Here is a 13,383-nt window from a genome sequence, read left to right as displayed (position 1 = left end):
CCTAGTCCTGTGAGCAAAGAGCATCCTGAACATATTCTCAAATTTATAGGCTGCATTTATCAACATTACTTTCAGTATCAGTGCCATTAATGAAATGCTTTCAGATGAGGGCAGAGTGCTTATCCTGGGATCATCTTTCTTTTGTAACCCTACTTAAAGTGGAGTTGTTTTCTTTTGCCTACATTTACAACTGTTTTGTTAGGATTGGGCCCAGAATGGAAATTCAACACAACTTTTCCTACCTTCTTTTCTTTTTCCTACAAGCTTTTTCTTGTTTTAGGGTAGATTTAACAGGTGATGTAAGTGATGATGTTTTTAGAAAATGGGCTTTCAAAAATACAGACCTGTGGAATGGATGTTCTAGGCAACAGACAAATTATTCTGAAGCGATCAAAGGCAGAATTTAACAAATTGAGTGAGTGCTTCCCTTATTATCTTCCTGATTCCCTACTATGCACTGTGGATACTGCATTTTATTCCTATTCTTCATATATTAGATTTTTCTTCTGAATGTGACTAGTCATGCATGTCTTGTCTGAACAGGCTTTTCAGAACTATTTGTATTGTTTTGAAAAGAGAGAAAATTAGTTAGATAAGATTTTTTCTGTTACAGAAATATATTAATTGTCCATTAGCATAAGAACAGATATTCACTCACTAAGAAAGACTGGATCTAATGGTGAAAGGTAGAATTAAGGCATTTTACTAATTTTAATTACAGTCCTCAGTCATATTCTGTTAATATTTTCATAGGAAAAATGCTAATCAATTTTTTGTTCTAATGTCTTCATAAAATATGTAGGATTAATGCTTTATATGATTCATTTTATGTCATAAAATGTTAAAAATTAATGTAAGTTTTTGAAGTCCGTATTTTATTAATTTAGTCCGAAGTTACCTGTGTGTTTCAAAGCATCTAGCAATGTCCCCAGTCACTCTCGTACAGATTGCTGTTATAACTTTGCACTAAGGTTGCATAGTTCTTTTTTAGTCTACCATCCTTAAACTGAATTTGTTGTTTTGAATAGCTTTGCTCCGACTGAAGGTTTTTCTATGTTCTTAATTTGATATGGCTTACCTAGACAAGCTTTCATGAATACAGTTGAAGAATTTTAACTGTGCAAGAAACAGACGCATTCTTTTTACAAACCAAATTCATCTTTCATTCCATTTACCTATCTTTGCCATGGGGGATAGATTTTTAGTGGTAATTTTTAATGGAATATAACGTAATTTTTGTTATGCCCTCACCAACTCCCAGAAAAAGTCAGAACAGCAGGACACATTTTGACAAAGCACAGAAGTTCAAGATTAGTATGAACATTTGGTTTTACATACCCAGCAACACTGGTTCTGCATAACCAAGTCAATGTGCAAAACATGAGTCAAATTCACTTCTTGGTACCTTTGCTGACCAAAGCCATTATCAAGGTTTCCTTCCTGTCAAGGGACTGCTTCAATAGTCTTTTTGAGGCTTGAATAGCTACTCTGAGTATAATAAGGGTGCTTTCAGGAAGGGAATGAGGCCAATAGAAAATAGGCTGTTTGTTTATCATACTGCCTGATCTCTGCCTATTAGAATTGCCCCTGTGGGTCAGATGGGTTATACGCTTGGGTTCAGATTTCTCAATTTAGCTCCAGAAGAGGTCACAGAGTGGGCTTGTGTTACTGTCATTCAGCTTGAGGATGGCTGCTGATAACAACCTTCCTGATGCCACAGAAAAAATCCCTGCCACATCTATCACAGCTGCTCTGGATCAACCTCTAGGTCCATAAAATTTGCCATTAGTAGGGAACAGCAACCATGTGCTGCACTTAGGTGAAAAGGAGCCCTAGAAAATGAGTGGAGTGCAAAGTAATTCTTTCTAGCAGTTGTTACCACTCACAGCCAAACTTTTTCTTCAGTGGAAGAGTCCACTTCTAAAACAGACCCAGCGCAAACACGAGTGAAATAAAAGCTTAGACTATAAATTTCCTAAAACCTGAAAATATCTCTTTCCTGTGACTGCCTTCTCATGTTGCTGTTAGGAAATGTTGGAGCTTTTCTGTACAGTACACATTTGGGGGATTTTGCCTGACACTTTTTCCTACTTTCAAGCTTATCCCTCCCACCTTTTCATAAGTTTCTGTTGGTGGAATGGTGGTAGGTAATCCTTTTTTACTGAGTAGAAAATTAGGTTTTTAAGGTAAAAAAGATACTGTTGTGCCATCTTCAGTCTCAATATGAATCATCCCTTAGCTTCATTGTTTCTGTTTAATCCAAACTAATACCAGTACCCTTTCTAGAGAAGAAAAGAAATATTTCAACCTATACAAGAGAGAAAAAAGCCACTGACACCCTCTGAAACCATTTGTAGCCCTATTTATTTAAAACACAGTTCTATTCATTTCTTAGAATTTTCTTAGGTTTCTATTCTAAGAATTGGGCTCAGTGTGCTCTCTAGAATGGCAATCCCACACAACTTTTCCATACAAGGTTTTTTCTTTTGTAGCTGAGCTTTATATTTACAGACATGGGTAAATAGTTTATCTTCTGATGTTTCATGCAGAAGGAATGAAACAAAGGAGAAAGGAGGACTATAACATTATGGCAAATAGCTGCTTAGATTCGCTATTCAACCTAATGGTTCTGTTTCTTGCTAGTTTATCAGATACTCTTTTGTGTTTTATCATTGCTAGTGTATGTTCCATACAGATATTGTATGTCACTTAGATTTGACTGTTTGTCTTAGATTTGACTGTACCATCTAAAAACATCTCCTGACATTTCAAGTCCTCATAAAGTCATGCATGCTTCTTGATCACCATTTTTACATCTACCAGTCACACTGTTCAAATGTTCTCCAACATTTTTAAGGTTTTAAAACATTAAAAACCTTTTAAACCTTAGTCCTTAATATTTCCATAATTTTAAATGGTTCCATGGAACAAGATAAAAATATACAAAATAATAAATACTTGTTAAAACTATTAGAACTGTAAAGGGAATTTTAAGAAGCCCAGAAGTGCTAGCAGTTTTTAACAAATGTGGAACAAAAAGTAGTTTGTTTGATGCCCGTTCAGTCTGTATTAATCAAAACCAGGTTCATTTTAAATTACACACTGGCACATTGACTTTCATTTTATAATTATGAAGGTAATTCATTAATTTATAATGTCTGTGTGGGGAGTAAAAGAAAAAATTGTTGCAACACTGCAAGTTTATGACTGTTGGATTCTATTTTATGGCTACAAATTAATTTTAGAAAATGTTTTTTGAGTGATTAGGATTTCTTAACCTGAAGGAAACATTAACATTTCTTCATATGTATATGAGCTGGGAATAAACACTCACAGCCCAGAAAGCCAATTGTATCCTTGGCTGCTTCAAAAGGAGCATGGCCAGCAAGTCAAGGGAGTTCATTCTGTCCAATTTTGCTCTGCTGAAACCCCACCTGGAGTCTTTCATTTAGCTCTGGAGTCTTCAGCAGAAAGAAGACAGGGACCTGCTGCAGCGGGTACAAAGCAGGGACACAGAAATGATCATAGGGCTGGAGCATCCCTCCTCTGAGGAAGGGCAGAGAGGGATGGGCTTGCTGAGCCTCGAGAAGAGAACACTCCAGGGACACCTTACTTTGGCCCTCCAGTACTTGAAGGGAGCCTACAAGAAAGCTGGAAAGGGAGAGACTTTTTACCGATCTCTCCAAGACAGCATACAGAACAGTGGTTTTGAGCTAAAAGAAGGTAGGTTTGGATTAGACAGGAGGCAGAAATGTTTTATCATGAGGGTGTTAAGACATGTTGTTCAGGGAGGTTGTGGCTGTTCCATCACTGTAATTGCTGAAGGCCAGGTTGGATGGAGCTTTGAGCAACCTGGTCTAGTGAAGTATGTCCATGCCCAGAACAGGGGAAGAGGACTAATTGATCTTTAAAGGTCTCGCCCAACTGAATCAATTCTGTGATTCTCTAATTCATAGAATTCTGTATTTTGCTCCATTATCTGCACAGTAGGCATATGTTATTGTCCAAGTATGTCACAGAAATAAGATAGCCATGGAACACCTCACTGGAAGATCTGTCTCTTTCCATCATATTCCAGTGAGGAGCTCATTGGTCAGAAAGGAAAATCTTTTCTCCAGAAGTTTCTCTCTTAGAGTATATTCTAAAATATGCTCTAGGTCTGTTTTCCTGCACCTTTGTTATATGTCTGTGTGCACATCTAGTGCAACTGTAATCTCAAATTAGTTATAGATGAGTTCTTCTATGTTTCACACTTGAAAATGGTTTTGTGTGTGAGTTGAGTGAGCAACACTTCTTAGCAGAGGTATGTACTGTGCTAGAGTGTCAGTTGATGACTTTCATGACTCTGAAGCAAGGGTAGACATTTCAGTCTCTATGCAGTAGAAAACTAACCATATTTACTGGCAAAGGTTCAGGTCTCTTTTTCATCTAAATGGATTCCTGAGGGCTTAAATAATTTTTAAAACATAGTGATGGATATTCTTGGCAAGTTTCATAGAAATATAAGTAAGTAGCCTTTACTTTCCCTTGTTGTCCTGTCTTTCAAATACAAAGAAATGTATTTGAAATGTGTATGCTCTGTAAAAAGAATGGATTGTAGAAGACAGATCCATATTGGACTGTGTGAAAGTGTTCTTGGATGTGTGGCCATGACTCACCACCTAATAAGTCTGAAGTGGGTAAGAAGCTTTGAAGGCAAAGATGCATAGATTTGGGATGAGGAGCTGAGGTGAAAATAGACAGAATGATAGTAGGAGCAAAAGGACTTTTTACAGGAACCAGTACCTGCTCAAATACCCTTTCTTTTCATGGAAGAGGCATTTTTAGTAGTCCCCTGCTGTCAGCAGGGTAACCCTTACTGTTACAGTGTATTATGGGGCTTTTTAGTTACCTGTTGCAAACATGGTATTTATTAACAGCAATTTTATAAAATGCAAGTACATGGACCTAAGTACAGATCTGACCTTCCTTTCATTGCAGATGGTTCAACATACTCTCTATTTGTGCTGTTTTTCACTTACCCTAGAGATTCTTTTAACTTTTGAGCATAAACTGAAATTCATGGTATCTTGCCAGTGTCTTTACTATATTACTATCAGCCATATATTTTAAAGTAATTTGAAGTGAGATCTCTTTAAATTCAAGCTACTCAACTTCAAGTCACAGGAATTATAGGATTAAAGAGTGTTTATGCATTGGCACATTCACTAATCTTCAATAAATTCAGGCTTCAGGCCCCACAAAAGAGTTGTTTTAGCATGAGGCATCAAGAAAATGAGTAGTGGTGCACTGTGTGGCCATTTACAGACTTCATAGTGATGACTGCTTTTTCACATGGTGAGGTCCATCCAGTCCTGTCAGTTAAGCTGATGATGTATCCACCTGAAAAGTCAGGAATTGGTCATGGTTGAAAATCTAGAGATATGAGAAACAATTCAATTGTATAGTTAGTTGCTTCCTTCATGATGTAATCTTAGTTAAACAGAAAATGAGTGCCTCCGAGAAAAGTATATGGGGAGAATATCTCTATGCTTTAAACTAAAGCTATAATAAAACTCCAGAAACTAAAAACAGGTATGAAGATGCTTATCGCTTAAAGCATCTGTAACATCAATCACCCCTAATCAGCCTTAACTCAGAGGTTAGAATAGGTACCTGAGCGACTGAAAGGTTGGCACATATCTTTCAGATCAAAAAGACTGCTGGAGATTTGTGTCACCACTTGATAATTCTATGCATTCAAGGAGACATTGGGAGCCAGGAATTTGCAGAGATAAATGACCTTTAGGAAGCATCAGCCTAGAGCACTGAGTGCTCCAACTCTTTCATTTGTTGCATTTCTTTTTTTTTTTTTTTTTTTAATCTGAAGTATAATTGATCCCAAGTTACAAAATTGTTATTGTAATTACATCAAGGACTATATTTTCAGTATATACATAGAGAGAGATTTTGGGTACCTTTTAGATTTTAAGAAAGACCAAATAGTTAAACTTCTGGTTTGTATAATACCTGAATATAAGAAACAGAAGAGTATATGTTTTTATACTCTTAAATTGTAAGAGGGTCTTCATTGCATCTTATTCCTTCATTACATACTTATTCTGCACAGAAATGATTAAGATATAATGTCCTTTCCTGTTTACTAATTTAATTTTCTGCCATGAGTATTCTATTCCTGGAAGGTTGAAATTCAGCTGGAAAGATAGTGGTACTGTGTAGTACCAGATGCATCAGTTTTGACTGCTCTTTGGCTAAAAACACTAATGTTAGATGGATGACTGCATGAGACTAAAGTACCAACTTCTCAGGAGACAGCTACTTTCAGCACTATGAAGTGCTAAAAATGTTCCGATTTCTTTCTCCAGCAACTTTTCCATAAATAAACATTTATTTTCTAGAATGGAGTCTCTCCTTTCATTTCTCTTGTCTTAGAGTTGCAGTTTATTAGAGTGAAAACTGCTTAGCATGTTATGTCTAAAAAATGGCGTTTATGAAGACAATAAAAAATTATATATGCATGTGTCATTTGTAGATGTACACATTCCCAATTGCATTCACCCCTTAAATATGCTTTTTACCATCCTGTTTTTACAGCGAAGTGAAATTCTCCCAATGGTGGCTTTGGAGAAGCAGTTACTCAGCTCAGAACTGTTTTCTGCTTGCAGGGTCCTTCAGCTTTCAAAAAATGAACTTCAGTATAATGCAAACAAACAAACAAACCAACCAAATTTTTAAAAAGCCAACAGCAACAGAACAAAGAAAACCAAAGAACCCACCAAAAATACTAAACTAGCTTTCACATGCATTCCTATCTATGATTCAAAGCTATGGTTTTGGCAAAGAATGAAACTGAAAAGGCCAGTTTCAATGGGATGATTAATTTAAATGTTGCATATTAACTGTTGCTTTTAACATACTTTAAGCTTTGATTAATGACATAGTTTTGCTGTCCTGTCTCATACTGGTGGGGTGGGACATTCCTTCTACTACATCATTAATGCCTTTATAGCACTCTGGATGTATAATTTAAAGTTTCAGGCTTATTGAAATCCCATTGAAAACAAGGCTAACTCTGGTCTGATGAGGCTTTTCTCACTTGACCTTTTTCCTAGACTGTGGTAGAAGCAATTCACAGCCTATAACTAAGAGTACAGTGCCACACTGCAATGGTTTTACATTTGTGTGGTAATGCTAAGTCATACTTAATTCCCTTACTTGCAGTCACACAATTCCACAGTCCAGTCAGTACAGCTGTGTGCATTGCTGTTTGTCTGAGTTAAAAGAATGACCAGGTTTAAAAATCTAAGTGACCTTTTCATTTTCATTAAGTACTAGTGTACTTTCTGTTGAATCAGACCTGGGAGAAGTGTTTTGCCAGCACTAGCTGGCACTATTTTAATAACGTTCTAATTTTAAAGGTTAGAGGTGTAGAACAGTGTTGGTGACAGACTTTGAGGGTACTAACATGAGCTATATGGTGGAATCCAGCTAAGTTTCCATTTGTGTCTCTGAAAACGCTCTGCTGCTTTTAAAGCCATAAGCAGACTTCTTGGTACTGGCTCAGGAAAACTGTCCTGTAGCCTCAGTCAGACCACTGAATGTTTGAGTACAAAACAAAACCTTTTAAAAATCAGTAGTGTTAAGGTTTTGCTTATCTGGAGACTGCCTTTAACAACAGGTAGTTTTATGTGTTTAATCACAAGGAAGTAAATCGAGCTTCTCTTTTACTGATGGCTGAAAGTTGCATTCTTAACTTAGGTGTATCATTTCCATTTGCTTTCTGTTTAGACAGAAAAAGCAATCTATGAAGTGACCACCAGACCAATCAAATATTCAGCATAGGGCTCACTTGATCGCATGAACTGGATACCACAACAGGTCAGATTTTATATAGCAAGAGACTGTTCCCTGATCTGGCTGAGGAGGGTAACTATAGTCTTCTAGCTTCTGCAGACATGATGTTGTGTTGGAATTAAAACCTGAACTAAGTCGCTTTTTTCCAGCACTGTGCTAAGGTTTCCCTTTACCTCTTCTAGGAGGAATAAAGGTGCACCAGAACAGTGTCATTGTGATCTCAGTTTAGAGAAAAGGAGACTTTCATCTTTTCATAGTGTAAAATGAATGCATAGTAGATAAAATAAGTTCACAGAATTTATTCACATGAAGTTGTATGAGTTTGTTAATGCACTCTTTCTTTCTTTGTAGGTATTGGTTGACAAACAAGGTGCACATTAAACGACCCAGCACTGGTCTTCTCATGTATACGCTTGCCACCAGATTTTGTGATGAAATTCACCTGTACGGATTTTGGCCATTCCCAAAGGATTTACTTGGAAAACCAGTCAAGTATCACTATTATGATGATCTGAAGTATAGGTACTTTTCTAATGCCAGTCCTCATAGGATGCCATTAGAGTTTAAAACATTGTATGTGTTACATAATAGAGGAGCACTTAAATTAACAACAGGGAAATGCATACAGCAATAAAGCACTAGTATTGTACAATAAATACAGAATACGCACATCATCATAAAGATCATAAAGATGATGTGAAATGGCAATGGGACCACAGTGGGGATTTGTTTCAATACCCACTAGGTCATTGGAAGAATGTGTTATATCAGAAGTACATAACCAGCTATTATACCTGTAAAGTGCTATATAACTAAGCTATCCTGACTGCAAGGGTTCAAGTGCCACTTTCACTAAAAAGAAAGCTTGAATGTATGCTCAGTAGTGTTTACAGGATGCAGTGACACATTCTTAAATTAAAGAAGAAAAAGAGCCTGCCAATTTGCAGCTGTGGTCAGACAGCCCACACAAGAATACCCAGTGGATGGAATATTTACTTGAGTAAATAAATCAGGCATTGGGAGAAAATATCATGATGGATTTGAGTAGAGAAAGTGAAGTCTGTAAGATCAAAAAAATCAGTAAATGCCTTCAATCAGAGAACTGTTTCTGATACTGTATTGTAACCTCAGCTTTTGTTGCTGTTTTTATTGCCGTTGGTTGGGTTTTGTTTTTAAGTCTTGGAGCCCTTACAAGATTTCAAGGATGTTATGAGTAATTACATTTTTTATCTTATGGAATTGTCTTAAGGAAAAAAGATTAGTAAGCATAGGAGGGTGGAGTGGAACATCAAATATTTTACCAAGTGTTATTGTGTTGCATCCTGCTGTGATACAGTCCTCAGCATCCCAATTGTTCTTCTAGATACTGTTGTCAGTACCCATTACATGAAACCACACAGATACCATTTTGATCTGACTTATAAGTTTTTCTCTCCTGTACAGATTTGAAGACATTCAAGAGGGTGCCCTTGTTTTCAGTGCCAAAGATTACTTTTATACACTTTTTTCCCTTATTGTGGAGAAATGGTGTGGATTTATGTTTCTTTGCTGCTTAAAGGAGCATATTCTTTGTTATTTATATTTTTTAAGCATCTCAAATCAAAGCTTTTCTGTAGACTTCACATATAGAATTCTTCAGAAAAATCTGCAGGAGTAAAGAAATTACTTCATGTATTCAAATACCTATGTGTGTGTGTGTGTGTATATATATATATGTACATGTATGTATGTATATAGTTTTATTCTTGGTGGAAAGAAAAAGTCTAAAGAAACTCAGGTGACAGTGGAACTAAAGGGAAAAAAACACCTAGCCAATTAATGGGAAAATATGTAGATAATACAGTTCTTTTAAACTTCTAATGCTGTTAAATGATCTCTTTATTTAAGATAATTTAGATGTTCTGATGTGTAACTGACTGAAATAACACATTATCTCACAGTTCGTTTTTTGATCATCAGTCTTGTTTATCCAAAAAATCAAGAGTTCTTTCACTTCCTTTTTCCAAAAAAAGAAAACAAGAAATTGCAGGAGTATAGGAGAGGGTGGAGTGTCAGTACGGCATACATTAAGAAACAAAACTTGTTATCCTATCATGTATTTTACTGCTAAAGGAGCACATAAATAGGTAACATCATGGTTTCATATCTTTCCTGTTATGCTTGGCTAAGGAGTAGGCCTGCAGGTATAATGTATGGATATTTGCTTGTTGTATTTTCAGAGCTACATTAGGTCCTGATCTCCAGATACGATATTCAGCATGTCTACTGAATTTTTAATTAGTTTGAGCAATTTCATATGTTTTACCATTCTCACAGATATTTATTAGCTGTAAATGCTCTTTATTACCCATTTTCTTAAGTTCATGTATTTATGTATGATTGGAGATCTGGGATTATTGGTAGCTAAATCAGTGCCTTGCAGTCAAATATTACAGAAAGTTGAAAGTCAGTTTTGTTATATGTAACATACCGTAATATCTTTCCCTATTCATCAGACTCTTGTACTTAGGACAGTTTACTCTGGCTACATGCTAATGTGCAGTAAGTGGTCCTGCCATGAAACTCACTGAAACCAAGGCATCATGAGGAAGTAAACAGCCATGCAGACTGCAATGTGTTTAATTTGATGTTTATAAACCAGAGGGTGCTATTTGTTCACTATTGTACACCTTCATTTTAATACAAGGTTATTTCTTCAGTTAAGGGTAAGCATATTCTTGTTTTTGCTGTTAGGGTTTTGCTACTGTTGATCTTCTAATGCATATTTCATATACATTGACAAAAAAATTATTTCATTGCTATTGAAATAAAGAATTCACAGACTGCCAGTCTCTCAGAAGCTTAGAGAAACATCTGCTCAACTTTATCTTCTGGGAGTGTATTTTCTTCTCTCTAGTGTCAGGCCATTGACAGACCTCATGCCCAAGTAGTCTAAAATGCTAACTGACAGGTGATTTTGTTCACCTGTGGAATGTTTGAGTGTGCCAATTGATTATGTGTACCCGTTATGACAGCAAAATGGGTACTCTCGCATTCCTTGGCAGTAAAAAAAGTATTTGTGCAAATGAATACATGAAAAGAGTATCATGTAAATAGAAAGACAGGTGAGAAAATTTGCATTTAAAAGTCAGCAGAGAAATTAAATCTTGGCCTAAGCCTTGGTTTTGCATGCTTCACATTTGATTTTCTGCAAGCGAAGTTAACTTTAGTACAAAAGCCATGGAGTCCAGATTTTTATCCTATCACTAAATTTCTCTGACTTGGTTTGGCACAAGATATGACAGTAGTACCTGCTTCAAAGACAACAGAGTTTTCCCATACCTCCTCAAAACTGGGCCTTAACCTCATGTTCTGCAGGCTTTCTACCTTCAGTACTGCACTCTTGGACACTGTGAGCCATAGGATTAGGGCACTCAGTTGTCATCTACACTCATACTTCTCACAGCACTCTCCCCTTAAACCAGCACCTAGGTGTGTCTCCTTTCCAAAACCGTGGTACTCCACACCAGTACACCTCTTCTCTCACCTGCCTCACTTTATCCTGAGCTGAGGTGTGATGTACTGAGGGGTGGGTCTCAAACTATTCTCTGAGGTAGTTGTCATCTGACTGTGTTGGTTTTTACAAAAACTAGGCGTCATTTTACGCTTGTTCTTGTATAAGACCTGTGTCCATGTGGAGCCCAAAGATTCTGGGTGGCTTTTTGTGTGTGGTTTGATGTTTCAAAAACAAATTGTTTTGAGATGGTTTGTGACCACCAGCTACTGTTTGGTCTAAGGTGACCTGAGGTGAGACATGCCCAGGACTTTCCTTGTTCTTTGCATTCTACAGCTGGGAAGCTGTAGCAATGGATTCATTGCAGACACCCTTCTTATCTTTCCCTTATACTTCTTGGGCTCTTGGAGCATTTCTGTTAAGGCACCCCAGAACCTAAATGGAAAAACAGATTACTTCCCAAAAGGTGACCCAGGACATTGCAGCAAAATCTTAACTGCTCTTCAGAGACTTGAGGTGGAATAGATTTCACTTTGCAGTCCTTTACTGGTTACCAGTCAACAGCTTAAGCCTTCATAGCTGCCTTGGGTGATTTATGTTGTTTTATCTATATTCACATCTCTGCTGTCAGCAGCACAGAGCAGATAATCAATTTATATTATAATTACCACTTTTATAATCCAGTACTATCAACAACTAAAACAAAGTAGTAGGATAAAAAGAAAGATCCCTCATGTATCTGCCCTGGTGAGGAACAATTGAAATGCCAATCAGTTGTGTTCAGAGTGTTCCTCAAATTTATCCTCTCATCAGCTATATAAGTTTCCTGCTGTAGTTCCTAAATGTACATTAAAAACAAGAACTGGAAATTAAATCAAGAAGCAGACTGCATCTGTTTTTCCAAAGGTTATGGCAGCTTTGCATTAAACAACTTGATTTCGTTAGGATAAATTGATTGTAAATTGTTTGTTAGATACATGTTAATGTTTCTGTGACAGTCCTTCATATTTCATACAAATAATAAGTAGGTGCTTGATTGTTAACTTTCCAGCTTTGGAACAGTTCTCTTCCACAGCTCTGAGACACTCTCCAGATATAAGATCTACTGAACCTTTCAAATCTGAGTCTGATGTAGTAATGACTGTATCATTCTTTTGTTAGACAATATAAGCAACATGTTTGAGGTCAGTACTTGTTCTCTAATTGCAATTTGAAGAAAAACAGGTGCAGGTTCAGTACCTTTTTAAGTGATTGATCTAGCAAAGTGCTAAGCACTCTTTGCAGTGACTTTTCCTGGGAGAAACATGTCCAGGATTTACATGGGGATCTAGATTAGCATATTTCGGGATAGAACTCTGAAATTGCACATTATTTATTTTTAAGAGCACTGTTACTTTGTGCAAGGAAAAGCACAATTTTTATAAATGTAGATAAAGGAGAGTACTATTGCTACTGAGTGTATGTCATACAATTTCTGTGGTTAAAAGTATTGATACATATTCCTTCAGAATTGCCATGTTTGACACTGTTAGTTCTTATTTCAAGTACAGCTATGGGGATTGTTTCTTATTTGTATAACTGAAAAATAAAAAATTTCCTTTCATGTTTTCTGCTATATTCTGTTTCATATTTCTTTGTAACACAGTTATGGTAATTTAATCAATCTTGTGCTAATTGTAAGAATCTGTGGAAGAAGAATGTCTGCTCCTTAAGATGTCTGATCAGGGACTTTCTCAACACAAAAGGGGATATTAAGAAAAGGAGGAAGCCATAAACAGGAACAGAGAGACACAAACCTGTCTGACCAATAACAAGGAGGCAGAGATGAGAACTAAAACTGTTGAGCCACACAAAATAGTAAGGGTCAAGTGTAGGATTTTTTTATTCCAGTATGATTTTCTGATCAAGGACTTTGTCAAATGGAATTCTAAGGAGAAGGGGGAACCAAAGTATATGGAGACCCAAACCTGACAGGCAAATCATAATGGAGACAACAAGAAGAAGCCAACCTCATCAGTCACACTGAACAGCTGTCA

At 36.6% G+C, this 13,383-nt stretch overlaps 1 protein-coding gene across 5 annotated transcripts in view; it reads left to right on the top strand.

Moving 5' to 3' along the window:
- The window catches only part of ST8SIA4 (ST8 alpha-N-acetyl-neuraminide alpha-2,8-sialyltransferase 4), a 66,408-nt gene that overhangs the window by 37,482 nt on the left and 15,543 nt on the right, over window positions 1-13,383 (top strand). For 3 of the 5 annotated variants that reach the window (XM_059492676.1, XM_059492675.1, XM_059492674.1), the window contains one exon: window positions 8,206-12,962. The exons of the other annotated variants lie outside the window; for them this stretch is intronic. In XM_059492676.1, the coding sequence (XP_059348659.1) occupies window positions 8,206-8,488 (283 nt within the window). In that variant the 3' untranslated portion in view covers window positions 8,489-12,962. Of the gene's footprint in view, window positions 1-8,205; window positions 12,963-13,383 lie in introns of those variants that run through there. 5 annotated transcript variants of the gene reach the window in all.

The sequence above is a fragment of the Ammospiza nelsoni genome, chromosome Z, assembly GCF_027579445.1.
Source record: "Ammospiza nelsoni isolate bAmmNel1 chromosome Z, bAmmNel1.pri, whole genome shotgun sequence".
Lineage (NCBI taxonomy): Eukaryota > Metazoa > Chordata > Aves > Passeriformes > Passerellidae > Ammospiza > Ammospiza nelsoni.
This window is presented reverse-complemented; position numbering and strand designations above follow the sequence as displayed.